Source organism: Perognathus longimembris, chromosome 1 (assembly GCF_023159225.1).
Source record: "Perognathus longimembris pacificus isolate PPM17 chromosome 1, ASM2315922v1, whole genome shotgun sequence".
Lineage (NCBI taxonomy): Eukaryota > Metazoa > Chordata > Mammalia > Rodentia > Heteromyidae > Perognathus > Perognathus longimembris.
In genome coordinates, this window is record NC_063161.1 from 71,918,634 (window position 1) to 71,940,548 (window position 21,915).

The 21,915-nt window shown below is 57.9% G+C and overlaps 1 protein-coding gene across 1 annotated transcript; it reads right to left on the reverse strand.

Annotated features, from left to right (window-relative positions):
• Positions 1–1,841: 1,841 nt before the first annotated feature.
• Positions 1,842–20,329, reverse strand: Rasa4b (RAS p21 protein activator 4B). Its single transcript, XM_048368873.1, has 21 exons — positions 20,194–20,329; positions 15,406–15,462; positions 14,681–14,794; positions 14,238–14,299; positions 13,126–13,255; positions 10,175–10,256; positions 9,632–9,763; positions 9,400–9,494; positions 8,105–8,222; positions 7,626–7,776; positions 7,366–7,430; positions 6,835–6,947; positions 6,414–6,606; positions 6,185–6,322; positions 5,774–5,918; positions 5,283–5,464; positions 4,396–4,533; positions 4,073–4,208; positions 2,713–2,833; positions 2,508–2,557; positions 1,842–2,399 (listed from the first exon to the last, which is right to left on the reverse strand). Exons 1-21 carry the CDS (start codon positions 20,256–20,258, stop codon positions 2,287–2,289), a joined length of 2,400 nt encoding a protein of 799 aa, XP_048224830.1. The 5' UTR covers positions 20,259–20,329; the 3' UTR covers positions 1,842–2,286.
• Between the last annotated feature and the right edge of the window lie 1,586 nt (positions 20,330–21,915).

A 21,915-nucleotide genomic window follows, 5' to 3' on the forward strand; every position in this document is an offset into this window, starting at 1 on the left:
AGGGACTGGGGTTCCCGAGGAGCAGCGGTGGGGTGCCCCCCAGGAGCCTGCAGCTCGGCCTCCGCTCCCCAGTTCCTACTTGACCGGGGTGGGGGTCGCTGTGGACCCCGCCTACAGCCCCTGGCTTGAAGTCGGAGTGCCGGGAGGAGGCGAGGCAGCCACGAACCCCAGGGCTTCATGCATGCTAGGCAAGCACTGCACCGCGAAGCCATATTCTCAGCCCCAGCTATTTCTTTCTTGAAACAGGTTCTCACTGAGTAGATCAGGGTGGCCTCCTGCCTCAGCCTCCCATGCGCCACAACTATAACTGTGCTGCTGCTACCAGCTTTTAAATTATGTAGTTGTAGTAAAATGCATGTAACTAATAGCTTATCATTTTAAGCATTTTATCTGTTCAACTCAATGTGATGAATCATATTCACAATGTGAAAAATATCCTACTACCTAGCACCAAAATCTCATCAGTCATTCTCAGCGCCCCTCCCCACCCCACCCACCCCAACCCCCGTAGAGCCACCGGCACCCTGCTATACTTATTTTAAAGACAGGAACTCACTAACTTTTGCTCAGACTGGCCTTCAACTTTAAACATCCTGCCTCCACTCCCAAACAGCTGGGATTGCAGGTCTCTTTATCCACAGACTACTGCTATCTGTACTCTGAGCCAGATCTATGACTCCTCTCTCCATAGATCCTACTTGCAAGATCTCAGGCAAACCACTACTCTTGCCTGAGAGTCAGTGAGTGAGCAAACTAATTAATATATGTATGTAGGTTGGGAGCAGTGGCTCAAGCCTTTAACCTAGCTATTTGTGAGTCGAGGTCAAGGAATCATGGTTCAAGGATAGCCTTGAAAAGTCCTGAGACTCCATTTCAACCAATGGTTGAGCATGGTAGTGTGCACCTATCATCCCGGCTACAAAGGAAGCCCAATGGCTGAACATGCTGGCGTATTCCTGTCAGCTCCGGTGACAAGGGGAAAAGCACCAATCTTGGTGGGCCTAGGCATAAAGTGAAACCTTAGCTGGACATAAAAGAGTGGCTTAAAACCAAGCATGGGGCCCTGAGTTCAAATCCCAGCACCACAAATGGTTCTCATAATAGGCTGTCAGGTGAGGAGAAAAGTGAGCCAGTGCAGGTGAGACACAGAACAGCCCCTCACCAGAGGTGCTCATACACCTGCTGTGCTGGTAGGAGTGAGGCTGCAGCCAGGGGCCTTGCGTCCTGGGGGGGGGGGAGGGTCTACAGTGGGGGCACCCAGGGGGAGGGCGTTGGCTGAGTAGTTTGGAGGTCAGGAGGCTTCTCTGCCCAGTGCCCTTGGCCACCCACCATCTAGCCACAGGAGCCGCAGGCACTGTAGCCTGGGCACTGGAGCCCCACCTCCCAGGACCAGTCCAAATATGAGGTCCCGGGGTGTCCCCTCTTCCCAACTGCTCCTGGGGGCAGGGAATAGCTTGGTGCAGTGGGTGCCCTGGGGCAGGGAGCCTGGGGGTCCACCGTGAGTGCTTGACCCCCCAGGAGGACACTGGACTGGATTCCAGCTGGGGACAAAAGGCCCAGCATGGGCAGTGGTGACGCTGGGGTGGGAAGACCACCACCCACCGGGTGCCAGGAGCCAGCTGGGCCAGGGTAGGTGACAGGAGATGAAGGAAGTGAGAGGCAGGGACAGCTAGCCTCAGGGTGGGGAGGGCCTTCTCCCCACAAGGAGTTGGGCCACTGTGGATATGACTGGGGCTCAGCCCTGTGGGGCAGCCTGAGGACGCCCTGGGACTTGGGAAGGTGAGCACAGGGCGCTGGCAGGCACCATCTCCACACCCCAAGCCAGATGGGGGTGAGGCAGAAATGGAGGAACAGAGATGCAGCAAGGATTGCAGCCCCAGTCTGTGGGCACCAGCAGCCCCAGCAGCCCCAGCAGCCGAGGGCACGGAGGCCCCCATCCAAGAGCCCAGAGCCTCGGCAGTGAGCGCAGGTTTATTGCAACAGCACCGAGACGCTGCCCAGGGCCCAGGCATCAACCCAGAGGCCCCGGGGTGGCCAGGGAGCCCAGTGCAGGGGGTGGAGGCCTGGACCCCCAGCCCTACACCACCCCTGGTATCCAGCTGAGGTATCCTGGGTGGAGAATATGGGGGACCTCAGGGAGCAGCCAGGCTTCCCAGAGGAACAGGTGCCACCCATGGCCCCCACGGACTTCAGATGAGCAAAGACCCAGGAGCACCTCGGGTGCGCCCTTCGATGCAGGCAGCTGGGGTGAGGTCCCCAATGCACTGGGGTCGCTGGACGCAGACCTCACTTCTGTAGCTGCAGGAGGTGGTGAGGCTCCGAGGGGCGTGGGCTGCCCGGGCTGCGACTGTGAGCCTCCCGCAGCTCCTGCAGGACGCGCAGCAGCTGGGCCAGCGAGTCTTCAGGGAATGGAGACATACGCAGCGGTGAGGGCAGCTGGGACTCAGGGTGGAGCAACTTGAGGGGCGCTCAGACCAGCAAGTGGGTCCCAGCTGAGACGGACCTACCTTCCTCAGGCCCTGGCCCTGGGTCCTGGCTCAGTTCCAGATGCTTCTTCCTGTGGGAAGGACACAATGAGCTGCCACAAGGGACAGTGCCCAGGCCCTGAGTTCAAGCCCTAGGACCAGTGCGCATGCACGCACATGCGCACACACAGAGGAGCAGTGCCCAATCCCTGGCCTGCCGTGAGCCGGCTCCCCCTGCCCCGCTCACCGCAGCAAGGCCTCCACGCCCAGCAGGTGCTGGCAGATAAGCTGGGCCTCAAGATCATGGTCGACGGGGTCATTCCACTCCTGCAGCGTCACCCGAGACCGGGTCTTGTCACAGCCCAGATCTGGCAGCAGAGGGTGCAGTGTTACCATGAGATCTTCACGCGTGCACAATTGCCTGGTCCTACAGATAGGTCCTGGACAGGGTGGGTCAGACTCCTCAGGAGCCCCTGGTCCTGTCTGTGGCATCCCAAGTTTCTGGGAGACTGCCTGCCTGCCTACCTGCCTGGGAGTTACCATGAACTGTAAGATGGGTTGGTTCCTCAAGTTGTTTGTTTTTTGTGTATGTGTGTGCTAGTCCGGGAGCTTGACCTCTGGGCCTGGGCACTGTCCCTGAGCTTTTCTGCCCATGGCTAGGACTCACCATGGCCCAGCAAGTGCTGGGAGAAGAGCTAGGCCTCAAGGTCTTTTTTTGGTAGTTCATTGGGGATGAGAGTCTCCCAGACTTTCCTGCCTGGGCTGGTTTCAAATTATGTTCCTCAGATCTCAGCCTTCTGAGTAGCTAGGATTATAGGTGTGAGACACCACACAAATGGCTGCACTAGCCTCACTTCAAGTGCTCAACAGCCACTTTTTTTTTCTTTTTTGATAGGTCATGGGGCCTGAACTCTGGGCCTGGGCCCTATCCCTGAGCTTTTCAGCTCAAGGCTAGTGCCCTTCCACTTGAGCCACAGCACCATTTCTGGTTTTCTGGTGGTTAGTTGGAGATAAGAGTCTCGTGAATATTCCTGCCTGGGCTGGCTTTGAACCTCGATCCTCAGACCTCGGCCTCCTGAGTAGCTAGGATTACAGGCATGAGCCACCAGCACCCAGCCTCAACAGCCAGTTATGATGGTAGTCCTGGGTGGTGAAGATGTTCACTATTTCCATCATTATAGAGAGTGCTAGAAGATCCTCTCTGCCCTTCCTTTAGTGCTCAAGGTCTTTCCAACTCACAGCTCTGGTATCAGGCTGCCAATGTGGGTGTACAAACTTGAGTTCTGGACAGGTCAGCAGTGAATTCCTCAAGTGCATTTGTCACAACATAGGCTCTAAAAGAAACTTTTCTTCAAAGCAAGGGCTCCCCAGAGAACCCTCAGGGTTCCCTTTCAAGTGAGTTTGAGAAATGCTAAGTTAACTAGCTTTAGAAACTGGATTCTAACAAGTTTTCAGGCTTCTTCAGGGTCTTCAATGCGCTCCATCATGTGCATCACACATGCAGTATGTGGCACTTTCCAAACCATCAGTGCCCAGCTCAGCCTGGCCAGGCAGGACTCAGGACCTCTCTCCTAGATGCAGTACAGGGTCCCAGCCTCTGCCCCCACCTGTCTTGTCCCTCTGATGGCAGCAGCTCCACTTGTCCCCTCGGAAGATGCCTGGGTGGTAGGAGCCCAGCAGGCCTGTATTGTTGACGCTCACCTTGCGGAGCGCGGACAGCCACTGGTTCAGCTCGTTCACACACTGTGGGGGCCAGGCACGACATCACTTCCTGTGGGAAGTCCTCCCAACACCCATCCCCACCTGCCCACCCTCTCCCTCCCAGCTTTCCTGCTTGGATGCCCACAGCTAGTCGTGGTGGGCTATGCTCCCAGATACTCAGCCCTGGGACACCACATGCATGCACACACATTTGTACACACACTCACACCTTGCACTGCAAGTAGGCTGTCTGGAGCCGGCCACTGTCATCCGTATAGATGATCTGCATGACGTGGGAGCTGCCAAAGCTCTTCTCCTCCACCTTCTCTGCCGCCCGGATGTTGGCAAGCTTGATGAGGACGCTTTTCTGTGGAGATCAGGGAAAGAGGGCTTGGGGGAGACCAGGGACCAGGCTGTTCCACTTCCAGTCTGTGGCCTTTGGCCTCCCCTTCCTCCACATCAGGGGCTGAGTTCAGGCCCCAGGACTGGCACACACATGCACAAAGAAGGAAGAAGAGTAGCCAGCTCTAGCCCTGGCCTGCATGTTCCTCGGTTCTGCTGTCCCTGCTCACTGGGGCATGGCCTCCACACCCAGCAGGTCCCCATCACTTCCAGGGGCCTGCTCTAGATGTGATCTCAGCGGGGACCATGCACAGGCTGAGGTGACCAGGCACCCAGCCCCTAAGGCTCCCTGCAGCCCAGGTAGGTGTGAGTTCCAGATTGGGGTCTTTGCACCAGGTTCCCTGGGCTCCTCCTCATACAGGCCTGAGACCTCCTTTTTCTGGTTCCCTTCCAAATCCCCTTTGCTTTCCTCATCTCTGAAAGTCCTATCACACACCTGGCCCAGCCACTACTGGATCTGTGAGGTACAAACAAGACAAAGAGAAGATGTGAACTGAAGCACCCCCATCCAGAGGGGCCCCCAAGCTACCAAGGTGGACTCCGTGGCTGGGGGTGATGCTCAGCCCTGTAGTCTCTGCCATACGGAAGTGGAGGTAGGAGGAGGCTGAGCCTGTCCAGACTTTTTCCCTGACCCAGCGGCCTGGGCTGGGGGAAGAGGAATAGCCCAGGTGCCTCAGGGTGTCCTAACCTCTCCCAGCCTCCTTCTTCACCCACCTTGGAACTGGGTGTCTTGGCGAAGTTGAGGGCCTCGGTGGTGAGGGAGAAGTGGAGCTTCTTGAAAGAAGAGGACGTGAGGGGGCCCTTGCCCTTGGTCCTGTGGATGAAGAGTGGGCCCTCTTTCACAGGGGGCGCGTGCAAGCTCAGCGTCTGCAGGTCTAGCTCCGCAGGCCAGCGAGCTAGGGATGAAGGTGAGAGCATGGGGGAGACCGTGGGCTGTGGGGGGGGGAGGGGCAGGGAGGAAGGAACAGGTTGGAGGCAATGGTGGGCGTGGCCATAAGACACCAGAGGCGGCGGGTGGAGCCACGGGTCCTGGAGAGTACCCGGTGGGCGGGGCAGGAGAGTGGGAGGTCAGGGGCAGTGGTGGGTGTGGCCACGGGTGGAGGGTGTGGCCAAACATGCGGGGGGCGGTGCTATGCGATGGGCGTGACCAGCCACCTGGGCGTGGTCGGCAGCGCCCGCGGACGGGGCTGCGAGCGCCCCCTCACCTTCCTTCTCCTCCACATCCACCAGCTTAGTGATGAAGTCTTTCAGCTGAGCCACGCCCTGGCGCACCGTGGGCTGCAACGGTTCCATCCAAGCCTCTTTGGCTCTGGAAACCGGTGCGTCCATGTTGCCCACGCTCTGGACTGCCTAGGGATGAAGGCTGGGTCAGGGGCCACTGCACCTCACTCCACTGGAGGAGGCCCAGACCCTGCCCACGGTCATGGGGAGGGCCCGGAGTGGATGGGGCGTTTCCGGCCTTGGGGGACCGGCTCCTTGAGGCCATCTGGGCCGGCCCTCGGTATAGCGGGCCACGTGGAAAGCCTGGGTTAGATAGTACAGGCCTCGCCCAAGGCCTTCCCTGAACCCGCGGGGGACACCCCGCTGCGGGCCCGGCCGCCCCGCACAGGCCGCACCTTGGCCAGCAGGAGCAGCGTGCGGCTGGTGCGGGCGTCCGCGTGCCGCTCGCGCAGGTGGAAGAGCTTGGGCGACATGATGGCAGGGGAGAAGAAGCGCAGGCACAGGAAGCTGGTGACGGCGATGAACGGCACGTGCTGGAGGGGTGCAGAGAGGAAAGCGGGCAATGGATCCCCCTCATTCCCCGCCGGGCCGGGGCGCCCGCCACGCCCGCCGGCAGGGCCGCACCTGATGCTGGGCGCCCGGGAAGCGCTCGCGCACGCGCCGGAACAGCTGGCGGAAGGTGGCGCGGACCAGCGCGGGGCAGGCGCGCACGGAGCCGCGCAACGCGCTCAGCAGCGCCGCCAGGTGGGCGCGCAGCGTCTGCACGCTCTGCTCCAGCACCTCAGCCTCTGTCTGCGGCCTGTGCAGGCCGGAGCACCTGCGGGGGGGATGGGGCGTGGGGCCTGGACCTAACCATCAGGGAGCCCATACACTTACAGGGGTGGCCCCCGGACCTGGGCGTCGCGGCCAGGGGACCCACACACACGCACTCGTGAAATCAGACTCCCGGAGACATGGGCAGCCGTTGAGACAGCGCAGAGAAACCCCAAGGAAACCCAAGCAGAAGGAGCCACCAACACAAGGCCTAATTCCTCCCTGGCCTTACCCTACATCCTTGACTTCCACTTTGCTGGGGTCCAGCTCCACGTACTTCTTCTCTTCAAAAACCCTGTCGATGATGGGGCCCAGGACACTGTGCAGATACCGCATCCCTGCCACCTGGGAGCCACCACCAGATGCATTGGCCACAGCTCCCACCCCTAGCTGGCCTCCCCAGCCACCCCCTAACATCAACCCACCACCACACCATCTGCCTTTGGGATCGTCCAGAGTATTGTCCAGGGTAGTTCTACAAACTGCTTCTCTAAGAATGAATGCATACATCGATAAACGCATGAGTGGATGATGGATGTACCAATGTGTGTGTGCATGCATGCATGCATGTTGAACTCATGAAAGGATAATGAATGGATAGATGGATGAATTAAAGCATGATGAAAGAAGAAATGGATGAACGAATGAGTGCATGCATCCATGAATGAATGAAGGCCGAGGCCTTCATCTGCCCTAGACACCAACAGAACCAGCCTCCCTGAGCCCGGTGTCATCTAGTAGGATACCTGCTCGCCCACCTCACCTTCAGGAAAGACTCCATGGACTTGGAGGCTAGAGAGTTGCTCCGGAACAGGGTATTGGCCTCACCTACAAGGAGAGGCTCTAGTGGGCAGGGCCCAGGAACAAGGGCAGGATGGAGGACCTCAGGGTTGGGACTCAGGACAGGGCCTCCTGGACACTTCCTGCCTGTCCCATTCCTGTCCCTCACTCTTTCCCTGTTTCCTGGCTAAGAAGACCATGTGAGGACCCCTATCCACACTGCCCAGCTTCTCCCTGCCTCACTGGTGCGGCTCAACTCCAGCTGGAAGAGCAGGTCCAGAAAGTCCCTGGCCAGCCCCTGCCCCAGGAAGAGCTTGAGCAGGCTGGTGGCCACCTCCTGGCGGCACTCGGTGCTTGTTGTCTCCTCAATGACTTGGATCAGCTGCCCTGGGCCCTGAAGGAGGCAGAGGAGAGAGGCACCACTGGAAAAGGGGAACCAAGAACACCCCCCACCCATTCTGAGGCCCTCAGAGCATCTTGGGAAGGGTGGTCAGTGGTAAAGCCTTGAGTACTGACAAGCTCCTGGAAGCCAGTTTGCTACTCTGCAGAAGGGGCTTAGTTCAGTCCTTTTTATTTGTACCACTCAGGACAGAACCCAGGATGCTAGGCAGATCCTGTGCCACTAGTGAACCACGCTTTCCTCCCGTCCTGTAGAATGGGTTTGGCAAGACAAGAGCTGTCCACTGTCAGTGGGCCCTCCATCCTTCCGGGGGCCCTCTCACCTGGGTGCCCAGCTTCACCTCCCGGCACAGCAGTTGTACCAAGGGCTGGTAGCAGCTGGACGGAAGCACTGTCTCATCCCTCAGCCGCACCTCCAACTGCAAGGAGCCCAGGGTGCCCCTAGAACAGGCAGCGGGGTAACTACTCCACCCCTAACCTAGGCCTCCTATGGCCATGCCTCCCGTGGCCCCCTGCGGCCACGCCTCTCATGGTAATGCTTCCCATGGCCATGCCTCTCGTGGTCACACCCCCTCATGACCCACGCCCCACCCACTGCCTGCAGCAGGCTTCCCTACCTCATGGCTGTTTTCTCTGTTGCAAATACCTTCCTGAAGATGCCATCCATTTTCAAAGCCTCCAACCCCTCGGAACCCCAAGATTGACCCATGTGGGGATGCCAGGTTCCCCAGCCTCAAAGCTATGAATTCTCAGACAACAGTGCCTTCACACAAACCCCCTCTGCTCACAATCATCTGCCAGCAAAACAGAGGCCCAGGCAGGTTAAGCATCTTAGCACAGCATCTCTAAGCTACAAGCCAGCGCACTGGCTAGCATTCTCCATGGCCTCCACTGTCCTTTGTATACTACATAGGAGTTTCCACATTCAAGTTCAAGCCTAGCCTAGACTAAATAGTGAATGAAACCCTGCCTCAAAAAAAAAAAAATCAGCACTAAGCCAGGCGCTGGTAGCTTGTGCCTATACGTTTACCTATCTAGGAGGCTGAAATCTGAGGATTACGGTTCAAAGCCAGCCCAGACAGGGAAGTTTATGAGATCCTTATGTCTAATTAAGCAGCTAAAAAGCCAAAAGTAGAGCTGTGGATCAGGTAGTAGAGCACCAAGACTTGAGTGAAAGAAGGTCTGAATTCAAGCCCCAGTACCCAACACACACACACACACACACACACACACACACACACACACACTTCACTATCTTTGCAATGTGGTTGTAACAGAGGTCCCACTTTACCTGGCACCCCTATTCCTGGAGACTCTTGGGAAGGGGGCTGCACAGACAGACCGGAGAGGTCTGCAGGGAAGCCCTTAAGAGAGAAAGGCCAGAAGGCTTGTTCTAGAAGCCTCCAGGAAACAGAAAGCTTTCTGGTATGTAGACTAGGGCTATGGGAAAGGAGAGAAGGCAGCTCCCACCTGGATGAGAAGGGTCTGGATGGTGGGCCAGGGCTGAGGGAAATCTGGAGCTGTGTCCCCTGACCCCTAACCAACTACCTTTCCTGCCTACCACCCACAGCCAGCACTCCCTCCTCAGCGTCCACCCCAGGCAGCTGCCGGCACTCACTCCACGCGCAGCCGCCGTTTAGCCTGGTGGGGCTGCAGCCGGAACCAGCCCTCTTCCTGCTGGGCCACACACAGACTCTGGACATTGACCACTACCTGAGGGGAGAGTGGACAGGGCTTGGACACACAGTCTCTTCCAGGCAACCTATGTTCTCTTGTTCTCTTAGCGGAGAGGGGCACCCGGCAGAGGGCGCTGAGCCCCCGTGGCAGTGGGGGAAGGGAGCGCTGCTCACCTTGCCTAGAAAGTCATTGCGGCTGACCAGGTCCCAGTCCCAGGCCTCCACACACAGGGTCTCCGCGGCCCCATCCTCGAGCTCAAATTCAAACGTCTCGTTCCAGCGCGGGTAGCAGGATTTCTTCACCACCTACTCAGAACGGGACAGGCTTGGAGGGGTTATGACTCTGGGCCCTGAGTTTAGTCTCCATTACTGCAAACAAGAGCAGTAAACTGGGGGTGGTGCTTGCTCCACAGGGCTCCTAGGTCCAGCTAGCCTACCTCTGCAGTATCAGGAATAAATTTTATTTTTTATTTTTTATTTTTGGCCAGTCCTGGGCCTTGGACTCAGGGCCTGAGCACGGTCTCTGGCTTCTTTTTGGTCAAGGCTAGCACTCTGCCACTTGAGCCACAGCGCCACTTCTGGCTGTTTTCTGTATATGTGGTGCTGAGGAATCGAACCCAGGGCCTCATGTATATGAGGCAGGCACTCTTGCCACTAGGCCATATTCTCAGCCTCTGGTGTTTTTTTTTTAATATTTAAAAAAAAATTATTCCTCACCGAGGTCTCCTGCGTCCGGCCCTTGTAGCTCACTCGAACAAAAGGGTCAGAGGTGCCGTTCCAGTCCTTCGGGGCTAGGTCCCTGGTGACAGGATGGAGACATCATATTGTCCACTGGTCACATGAGGTCTCCCTCCCTCAGCCAGCTGGGCTGGAAGGGCCTGGGCTCATTCAGTGCCTGGCAAGCTGGCCTCTCCCCACAACCATCACTCCACATTACAAACGAGGGCCCTGAAGGTGGGGGCAGCCACGCTAGACCCAGCAGGTGAGAGAGTGGAGCCAAAGCAGCCTAGACCAGAAGGGCCACGCCCCCAGGAACCTGGCCACGCCCTCCCGATTCCGGAGTCTGGGCAGGAAGGAAGCTAGAAGGCCTATGTCCCCTGCTGGGGCGGGATGGCCACTGTGACTCTCCCTGGACTCTCCTCTCACCCTAGGTGCCACTTCACCAAGCCCAAACCCAGTCCTTGCCCCCCACACTCCAGGAAAACAAGAAAGCCACACTTCTATCTGCTACAAGTGTTTTCTTCTCATTTCCTTTTCCATAATTTAAATTTTAAGCTGCTCAGGTCTGCTGTCTAAAACTGTAAGAGTAGCCAGATGCAGGTGGCTCACACCTATATACTCCAGAGGCTGAGATCTGAGGATCACCAGTTTGATGCCAGCCTGGGCAGAAAAGTCTTCACGAGACTCTTACCTCCAATTAACCTCTCAAAAACTGGAAGTGGAGGCCAGGAATGTGGCTTAGTGGTAGAGTGCTTTGCCTTGCATGCATGAAGCCCTGGGTTCGATTCCTCAGCACTACATACACAGAAAAAGCTGGAAGTGGTGCTATGGTTCAAGTGGTAGAGTGCTAGCCTTGAGCAAAAAGAAGCCAGGGACCATGCTCAGGCCCTGAGTTCAAGCCCAGGACTGGCAAAAGAAAAAAAAAAACCCAAAACCCCAAAACTGAAAGTGGAGCTGTGGCTCAAAATGGTAGAACACTAACCTTAAGCAAAAGAGCTCAGGGACAGTGCACAGGCCCTGAGTTCAAGCCCCACAACTGACTGAAAACATAAAAAATAATAATTAGACGCCGGGAAGGCCTTTGCTTTGCTTACTTCTGGAATCTTAGCTACTCAAGAGGCAGAGATCTGAGTGAGGATCACAGGTCAAAGCATGCTGAGCCAGGAAAGTCTGTGAGACTCTTATTTCCAATTAACGAGGGGAAAAAAAGCCAGAAGTAGAGGTTTGGCTCAAATGGTGGAACATCAGCTTTGAGCAAAAAATCTAAGGGAAAGTACCCAGGCCCTGAGTTCAAGTACCAGGACCATAAACACACCAAACAAAAACTGAAAGGGATGAGGGTGCACCCCAGTGGTAGAGGGTTCCATCCCTAGCACAGAAAAACAAGCAGCCAAGCAACACCAGCTGGACAGAATGCCGAGGTTTGGCCTTGAGATTCTTCCCAGAATGATAAGGTGTTAGCCTCTCCTGGAGCAATCAAGGTTTATTGGGCAGAGTTCCGGCTTGGACAGACCTCTCCCCTCCTCTCCCCCTGCCCCCTCGCCCCGTACCCACTGAGACTCGCTAAGATGCCAGAGAGGCCATGTGTCCCCAACAATCTCCAGAGCTCTGGGGATTCTGGAAGGCTGAGGGTGGGAGAACTCAGGCATACCCCACCGCTGTGGGAGAGAATGGGGACCTAGAAGAAATGATAGTGTAAGTTGCATGCACACGCATGCACACTCATGCTCCAGACAGCCTGATGCCAGGTAAACGGGAGGATGGAGGATTGGGGAGGCGGAGAACGACAAAAGCTGGTAACGGGGGTTGAAAGTGTATGTGGGGGGTGGCCTGTGGCTGTGCCCACAGCCCACTGTTTCCCAGCACCCCAGTCCCAGGGCAGAAAATAAAGGCCACGTACAGGATGTCTAACCCCTCATTTACAGGGGAGACTCCTTCCTCCCAGACAGGAAACTCCCGCGGCCCGCCTTGCTCTGGGGTACTGTCTGGCTTGGGAAGTGTCTGTGGCCCCAGGAACTGGGGATGGGCGGGGAGGGGAGGGTCCTCCAGGACAGGGGCTGGAGCTGGAAAGGAAGGCGCCTCTCATGGAGTGGAGGGTGTGACTCACACTCAGGCCCAGACAGGAGTGGGGCTTGTAGCTAAAAATACCCCCTGGGAGTGGGAAGTGGCCCTATTACAGGTGACTCAGGCCGAAGGAGCCACCAAAGCCATTGCCCCCCCACTCCCGGGAGCACACCCCCTCCATTTTCTGGATATTTTCAGCAACTCTTCATTTCTCATCTTACAGAAGACACACACACACACACACACACACACACACACACACGTGCGTGGCCAAGGTCAATCCAGGGCAAGTCCAGCCCTGGCATGGGGCAGAAGGGGCTGTCTGAACATAGTTTAGGGTCCCCTTGACCCCTGCTCTGTGATGTTAGGAGACCCTCACCCCTGCCTGAAGTGCCACATCCCCAAGTGGAAGTCATCCAGGCATCATCTTAGTCAGGACACCTCCCTAGCGCTCTCTCTCTCTCTCTCTCTCTCTCTCTCTCTCTCTCTCTCTGTCTCTGTCTCTGTGTGTGTGTGTCTGTCTCTGTCTGTGTGTGTGTCTCTCTCTGTGTCTCTGTCTCTCTCTCTCTCCAACTTCTTTAATGCCCAGGCTGGCCAGGATTTCCCCAACCGCTGCCTCTCAAGCAGCTAGGATTACAGGTATGAGCTCCTGAGCTTGGCTTTCCTCGAGCTCTTGATCTTCTTTCCTGCTCTGGTCTTTCTTGGAGCTGGGATTTACAGTCATGGCCACTACATCCCACTCTGGCCCTCTCTTGAGAGCAGACCTAGGTAGGAGGAGGCCCTGGGTCTTGGAGGTAGAGGAGGGAAAGAGAAGGCTCAGCTCCCACACAGGCTCTTCGGTTTTACGGGTGCACTGGTATGGTCCCCACCCCTGCACTTCTTACCTGGCCTCTAGGATGGAGCAACGCAGGCGGTGACTGCGGGGCCCGGGCACCACCTCCAGCCGCAGGTGGAGCTCGCCCTGGACCTCCTCGTCGGGGTCGACCTCCGTCAGGTGGGCCCAGCCGCTGAATCCTGCAGTGCTGAGGCTCAGCCAAGCACTGGGCCTCTCCCTCTCCCTTCCTCACCCTTCACCCTCGGCCCGGCCAGGCATCATACAGCCCCTCCATCACACACACCCCCACGGAACCTTCTGGAGTGCTTGTGAAGGAAGGGCTGCTACTTCGGTGGCAGAGGAGAAAACTGAGGCAGGGAGATGAGCAACAGTAGTTACAAGAGGTGAGAATGGAATCCGAGTCAGTGACCAGCCTGTGCCCTCACTATGGTCACTCATTGCATTCGGGAGTCCTCACCCAGATTTGCCAGGGGACTGATCTTTCCCATATTAAAACAGGAGGACAGTGGCTCCTCCGGGCACTGGGAGGGCTGGGGCCACTGTGGGAGAGACCTGTGGCCTAGCAGAGCTGGAGTCAGTGTGGCACGTCTCGCTCCCATGTTCCCCCACAGCCCCAGCCTCACAGACACCGGCAGGTGTGCAGGGCTGAGAGGGTCACAGGGGCTTGGTTGGCAGAGCCTGCAGCACCCAAGGACTCTCAGGCTGACTCTTGGAAAAACCCAGAGAAGGCAAGACCTTCCCAAGACCGTACCACAAGGGAGAGCAGTCTGATGCCCCCAAAGAGATCTATTTCAAAAAGTCATCCCCAGGTGTTCCTCCTGCCTGGAGCAGCTCCAGAACAAACCCTCAGGCTTAGGACAAGCTGGCATTGGGGTGCCGAGAGAAGGGGCCCCATAGGGTATGGGAGCTGTCCTGATCAGGAGAAAGGCTCCCTTGAGGAAAGCATTGTGGTCAGAGTCTGGGGGTGCAGAGGTGGCCAGGGGCCCAGGCAGCTGGGCTGAGGGGGAAAAGAGGCCTTCACTGAGCTCAGTCAGGATCTCTGAGCCCACAGGAAAGGCTTGGAGCAGAGGGCGGCCAGGGGCTGAGCAGCCAGTGGGGCTGCAGGGGGAGTGTGGAGGAGGGCAGCAGGCACTGGGGTGGGCAGCCTCAAGGGCATCTTACCCTTAGGGTGAGAGGCCAGCATCTCCCTTGTCAGGCAGACCTTGCCGATCACGTCGTCCCGGCTAAGGGTGGACGTGGGAATCAGAGCTGGTTCCTGAAGACCTAGCAAGCTCCCCCATTCCCCACAAGCTCATGGTCCTCTATGGGGACCAGGGAGGTTGTCACTCAGTCACTTGCAGGGCAGCCTAACAGAAGTGAACCCAAGACCCTCGTGTAGGCCTTGGGCACAAGCCATAGGCACCGACCTGAGTGCACACCCAGTTCATGACGTCCATTTCGGGGCCCACACCCCCATGCACGCACACCTGCATACATAGCCCAGCCCCCTCCCAGGCCCTCAGGGTGCCCCTCTCCCCAAAGAAGACCAGCAATTCTGAGTGTCTGGGGCAGGGGAATCGCAGATGGTCAACCGAAGACACAGCAGCAGAGCAGGGCACACACACCTGAGGGCATCCTCGTCCAGGACCTCGAAGGCCACAGTGTGGAAGGTGGGAGGCACATGCACTTGATAGTCCTCGCCCCAGAAGGGGCACAGGGTCTTCCACACGGTGGCTGTCCTGCAGGAGAGGGCCTTCAGTGCCTACCCAGGCTACTCTGCCACTTAGGGGGGTGTAACATTGGGCAAGTTATTTAGTCTGAACCTGTTTTTTCATCTGTCAGTGGGGTTTAATGACATTGAATCCAGCTCACTGTAATGAATTAGATGGGCTAGCAGTGGGTCAGCACCCGGCCTGGCTGGGTGTCGTGACTGTTCTCAGTCATCTTTCAGGGTTGGGAGGTGGCTTAGATGAACAGAGCCAGGTGAGAGGCCCTGGGCTGGCTGACTTGCTGCCAAGAGCTAATCTCATCCCTGGGCCAGAGTTAAGGTCAATAATCAAAGGCCAGGTGGTTCTTGCTTAGCAACAGCTCGTGTGTTATGGTTTTCAGGGCCTCTCAGCCCACAACCATCTCCTCCTGGAGCAGCTGGTGCCTGGGTGAGGGAGCCCTGCCCACCCCGGGCCTGGAGTGGGGCTGGGTGAAGGAGCCCGCCCACCCAGGGCCTGGACTTGGGCCTTAGTGGTGAAGCCACGCCCACCACGGGCCTGGGCCTCAGCGACGAGGCCACGCCCACCCAGCCTAGGCCTGCGATGCAGCCACGTCCACCCCGGGCCTGGGCTGAGGCAGGTACCTGATGATGGGCTCATTGTCCACCTTCACGATGCAGTAGGGGTCACTGCTGCCCGTGCTGCAAGACAGAAGGGCGGTGGGGGCGGGGCCTCGTGGGCAGTGCCCACCCCAGTCGGGGACCCCAGGACAAAACCTTAGCAGCTAAGCTTTTTTCCTGAGCTAGAACCCAAATTCACCACTGAAGCCAGAAATGTGCCCCCACCCTCACCTAGGAGGGGACGGTGAGGGCAAGGCTGGACCCCAGGAGGGTGGGTGTCATGGGTCTGGCTCCCATTCCACACCCGGGGTGGGGATGCCTCAGAGTTCCTCCCATTGTCACCAGACCCCAGCCCGCAGCACTTCTAAAACAGCCTTGGGGCCCCAGAACCAGTCACACACGTCTGTAATCCCTCAGGAGGCTGAGATTCAAGGATCAGGGTTCAAAGCCAGCCCTGGCAGGAAACCAAGTGAGACTCTTATCTCCAATTAACCACCAAAAAAGCTGGAAGTGGAGCTGTGGCTCAAGTGGTAGAGCTCCAGGAATGGCACCCAGGCCCTGAGTTCGAGTCTCAGTACCAGCACAAAATAAAAATAACATAGTATTGGCACCACATTTCTCTGGGTGCCCCATGCTCCATACCAAAATCTGTCCCTGTGTGCTCCTCTGAGCCTCCAGTGCTGCTGCCCTGGGGGCTCCCCGCCTGCTCCAAGTCAGACAGAGACAGAGAGGAAGGGATCCCTGGGGATCCTATGCTGCTGTCCCCTCAGCCCCTCCCACTATGCTTCCCCATCCCAGTCCCAGCAATGACTCACTCCATCACCAGCCTCCCCCACATGATCGCTGCTCCCCAAGATCCAACACAGGACTTGGCACAAGATGGGGGCCCTGTGTTTACTGAATTAATGAGCAAGCATGAGAATGAATGAATGAATGACACCCCCTGAGCTCCCAGGCCTCTGAGAAAGGAGAGGCGGGAAAGCAAGCCCAGGACATGAGGTTGAGAGGGTGGTCAGGTGGGAACTGGACAAAAGGGCAGGGGGACGGTCTCTGGAGCTGTCTCTGGGGCCAGGCTTTCATAAAAAGAAAGTTTACTTGCTTAAGAGTGGGGAATTCCGTCTTCTACTTCCCAGTTCTCGAATGGGGCTCTTCCAGCAGAGGAAGCTACCCAAACACCCGCCCAAGGGGCTGGAAATGTCTGCTTTAGCACTCTTAAAGTGGGAATTGTAACCCTGGCTTACAGGGTAGCTGCCTGACTCCCTGAGGTGACATCGAGGGCTAGGAGGAGCCTCTGCAATCAACATGATCAGCTCTGAGCACATGCCAGCTCGCAGGTGCCAACCCAAGGCTGGGGCAGTCTGGGCCTCAAGGCCCCTGTGCACCCCAGGTGCTGGGCTGGGCAGCCAGCCTCAGGCCTGGAGCATGTATTTGCACAGTGAGCTCAGAGGAAGCAGAAGAGGTTAGTGCAGCTGAGGTGGAGGGCACCTTGCTGGGCTGGGCTTCTCCACAGGTGTCCCTGTACCTTGCCAGGCAACTTGCTCTGGAGGCTCCTCCAGGCAGGAAGCCTTCCTCACCCCTGAAAGTCCAGCATCACCCACCGCTCAGCTCCCACAGCAGCCCACCAGCCCATGAATGAGCGAGTTGGCAGCCAGGACTGGCCAGTAAAGGTTGGAGGCAGAAATAGACTCAGGCATGCAGGAAAGCCACGGTGAGGGGACTGGACAGAGTGCAAGGGGACAGCGTCAACATGAGGAGAGGCCAGGTGTGAATACCTGGTGAGGGCTCGGGGCGTGCCAGTTGCCCATGTCCCTCCAGCCTAGTGATGGACTTGGGCGGGCTCCTCCCTCACATTTGAACTCCAGGCCTCCAATTCCTAGGCAGGTGCTCCACCACTTCAGCCACCCTCCCAGTCTTTGTTGCTTTAGTTATTTTTCAGGCAGGATCTTCTGTTTTTTTTTCCCCCAAGACTAGAGAGGACCGTGATCTTCCTACCTCTGCCTCCTACAAAGCTGGGATTACAAGGGTGAGCCACAGTGTCTGGCCCCCTCTCTTGCTTTTTTGTTCCCAAAGCCAGCCGACAGTGCCTTGTCTGGTTACTTTGTGGGCCTCTATATTTAGGGCCTTGGCAGTTTCTAGGCTGTGGATGAGGAAAGAGGGCAAACCCCAAAATAGCCCTGGGCCAGTCCCCAGGGCTACTGGGTATGGGAACCGGTGGGTCACTGGTCATTGTGGGGCTCAGCTTTTTGCCCAGCATGGAAGGATGGGAGACAGTGAGAGGCAGGCAGGTTCCGAACACTGCTGGTGACAAGAGCCCTGCTGGACCTGATGCCCACAAAGAGGAATAAAACTACATAAGTGGACATGGTGGGACTGCAGGGGGCAGGTGGGCATGGAGGGTACTTCCTCAGGACTGTCACAGGCTATGAGGACAGGTGGTGTGTGTGCAGGCCATGGCTATAGGAGGTGCTGCTCAGGACACAACCCCCAGCTGCTGAGACACGGTGAGGGGGGGCTCACCCCCCCCCCAGCTGTGGCCACTTTCTGTGGCCACCAAATGCCTCCTGGCCTCACAGCCAGATGCGGTACACAGGACCCCAGAGGCCATCCTGCCAGCCCTAAAGCAAGTGGGCTGTAGCCAGCTGAGTGGGTCTTAATCCTGACTTCTCTGCCCACTTACCTTGCAGCTCAGCAAATGCCTTGCACACCATCAGCCTCAGTTTCCCCATTTGCCAACTCGGATCTGCCTAACATAGCTCATAAGAATTCTGCAGCAAAGATTTTCAGTCTTGACTCTTCTCTACTTGCTGCCAGTCTCTCAGGGCAAGGGCAAGGCCAAGACCATGACTCACGGTGCTGGCCCCTGAATGGCTGCTACCCAAGTGCTTCCTCCAGCTGACCAAGGTGCTGGAGGGCAAGAATGAGAGCCAAGTGCCCTGCCCAAGGACACCAGGGAAAACCTGGGGGAGAAGATACTTGAGATGGGTACTGAAGGATGAAGAGGAGTTTTCTGGAGGACTCTGTGAGGGACTGCAGAATGCACAGGCAGAGGCGGGGCTTCAAAGGGCAGCTATACCCCAGATGTGACGGTGTTGAGCTGGGTTCAAGACAGCTAACATGTTGGAGCAGTGTACCCCAGTCACCCTGGGACAGACAGGGGAGAGGAGGAAATGGGGAGAGAACAGGCAAATAGGGGAAGGAGGTAGAGGACAGAGTGAGGACAGAAATCCCAGGGACAGAACCCACAGGATTGGGTAGCCCCACTCCTTCAGGAATGGAGGCCATGCAGAAGGCAGGTACCCAGGCCCATGGCTTCCCAGGTAGGGGCACAGCCCTTGAGCTTCCACACAGGGGCTGGTGTAAGCCTGGAGGCAGGTACTAGGGCCAGCTGCTGCAGGGCTGGGGAGGGAGGCGACAGACACAGGGGCTGCTCCTCCCAGCCAGCCACCAGCCAGAGGAGGCCGGGATGACCTAGTTACCAGAGCCAGGGTGGGGGTGGGGGGTTGCTTAGAGGAGGGGACTGACGGCTGAGCCCCTTTTCAGAGCTGCTTTTTCTTCCTGAAGGAGAGAAGGCATTCCCTGCTGCTGCCCCATCTCCTCCAGTGCTCAGAAACCCACCTTGAGATGGCTGCCCCCTCCCTCATCATTGCCATGGTAACTGCTGCGCTGGGCCTCCTCCCGCCCAGGGGGCCTTTGAACTGGAACCACCGCTGCTGAGCGTTCTGGGAAGCTCAGATAGGTCATGTGCTGACAGTTACATGGATGCCCTAGCACCTCCTACCCCCTCCTGCCTCCCCAACTCCCACCCTCACTTCTGACTCCCCTCTTCTCCACATCCAGGAACCCCCGCTGGAAGCAGGAAGGCTCCTGTCCAGCAGACTTTGAACCCAAGGCCTGCACGGGGCTCCCCTCTCCCCACCCCTCCTCCAGACAACCAGAGGCCCCCAGCTTCATGCCTTCTACCTCTCCTATTAGTGGGATTTCAGACTCTTTTAAGTCTCCAGAAGGGAAAACTGAGACTTCGTGAGCAAGGTTCCCCAGGACCCTTCTGATGAGGGTGAAACAAGGGGACTCCGAGAGCTCCCCAAATCTGGCCAGGGAGCGGACACAAACCCAAAGATGTCTCCACCTGTTGGGCACCCTGGACTCGGGCCCCTGGAGGTAGCATTTCCAGCCTCCCTTCTCCAGGGGCTTGGGGCAAGTGAGCCCAGCCACGAGGGGCGAGGCCAAGGATTAAAGGGACGCCCTGGCATAGTGCACGCGCTATACTCATCCCCCGGCGCCCCCTCCCCTATGCTCCAGCCCACCCCACCCCCCAGCCCCACTCTTCAGGTGAGCCCCTTCCCGCCCAGGTGGGTGGCGAGAAGTCCCGGACAGCCCCAGGTCCCAGTGTGTTTCAGGCGCACACTTGGGGTACCACGGGCCCGAGTGCACGGAGGAACACCTCCGTTTCCAGGGGCACCCCGCCCCTCGCAGCCACACCCTGGACAGCTCTTGCATGCATCCCGGCTTGGTTTGCTTCCTCTAGGTCCTCCGGGCTGGCTGAGCCCCGCATATCCCGCCCCGTGCTCCATCCCCAGCCCTCACCGACATCCTGCTCCAATCACCCCGTCCTCCTCCCGATCCTCCCGGCCGCCCGTGTCCCGTCTGCAGCGGGGCTGCCCTCGTTTTCCCGCCAGTCCCCTTCCGCGGCCGCACTCGCCTGGCCTCGCCGCGGGTCAGCCTGCAGCGGGGCGTGCGGACCCCGGGAAGGGCCCGGCCGAGGGGGCGGCGCCCCTCCGGGAAAGTTGAGGCGCCCTCCCTGAACGCGCTCACATGTCCTTGGCGGGCAGGTTCTTCCCCTCCACGATGCGGATGGACAGCGAGCTGCGCTTGGCCATGGCGGGCCGGCGGCGCGGAGGCCGGGCGCGGGGAGCCGGGCGCCGGGGCCGGGGGTCCGGGTCTGGGCGCGGGCGGCAGCGGGGCGCGTGCCGGCGGCGGAGCCCCGAGCGGACTGCGGGGGCGGGGAGCGCGGCCGCTGCACTCGCCCCGCCCCTGCACAACAGAGCCAATCAGCGGCTGGGATTCTCGAGGTGGGCGGGGACTTCCAGGATCCGGGCGCTCATTGGCCTCGGAAGGCGAAGAGGGGCGTGGCTTGATTCAGGCTCCGCCAGCCCGGGGCCACTTCGCTGTCCAGTTGACACGCGGTGAACCAGGTGCGAGTACCGAGACTTGTGGTCAGTGTGCTGTGACTATGTGCTCGGGGGCTCGCTGGCCGGACACCCCACACTGGGGAATCCTCCTCCCGGGGCCTCTCTGGCCATCCCCTGGTGTGCGTGGGAGACTCGGCGCCGGTGTGGTTCGGATGGATGAGCGATCCTGAAAGCTTAGCAAGCGGAGGCCTTAGACTGGGGTGGGGGTCGGGGGGAAGAGTGGGGGAGGAGTGCGCAGCGGGGGACCCCAGTATTCACGTTAGACAGTGGGGGACGGGACTAAGATCAGATTATTTTGAGCTCCGGCCTGGACAGAGGACTTATCCCCGGTTATTCATACCCTCCTCTTTCATGGGTTGAGGGGCCCAGGCTGGTGGTCAGAGGTAAGATTGCCCATGGCGGTCATCGGGTGCCCCCCTCAACTCCGTGGCTGCAGGTGTTCCTACTGCGGTGCTAGGCCTTCATCCACAGGCAGTGCCCAAACCCAAGTTTCCACCTTGGTGGTTCTCTCCTCCTGTAATATGGAGGTCAGATCTGGCCAGCACCATCACTGGCCACATGGCGAATTGTACTACCTGGCATCTTGTCTTGATGGGTGTGCCTGATTCCTAGAGGAAGAGAAGTACCATTCCTAGGTGATGGTTGTTCCTGAATCCCAAGAGACAGGGGTGGGCACATGGCCTATAGGTTACTGAACCTGTCAGTTAAGTGCTTGGGACTGGGAGCTTTCTGTGACCCAACCTCCTGACCTGACCCTATTTAGGGTCAGGCCAGATCACCAGCCATTATGCCAAGCCACATGTCTCCATGTTCTTGTCCTGTGCCTTGTCTCCTGTCTCATCTCCAGTCACTATAGTGTCCCAAATCAACTCCATTGGAGCTGAATTGGTCTGTTGGTATTGTTTTTGTTCTATCTTTCTTCTCTGGCCTGTTTCCTGATAGTGTTAAGTGTATTTGGGGCTGCATGCCTTTTTAACAACTGGCTGCTTGCAGACTGCTAATGCTCTAATAAAAGCTCCAAGATTCGGGCTAGGAATATGGCCTAGTGGTACATGAAGCCCTGGGTTCGGTTCCTCAGCACCACATATATAGAAAAAGCCAGAAGTGGCACTGTGGCTCAAGTGGTAGAGTGCTAGCCTTAAGCAAAAAGAAGCCAGGGACAGTGCTCAGGCCCTGAGTTCAAGCTCCAGGACTGGCAAAAACAAAAACAAAATGACTCCAAAATTTGATCCTTCAATATGTGGCTTCTCGAATACTTTATATATATAACACTCCATCTGGAACCACAGCCCTGGGAACCTGGTCTAGCGTCGCCACTACCCCAGCACACACACACACACACGCA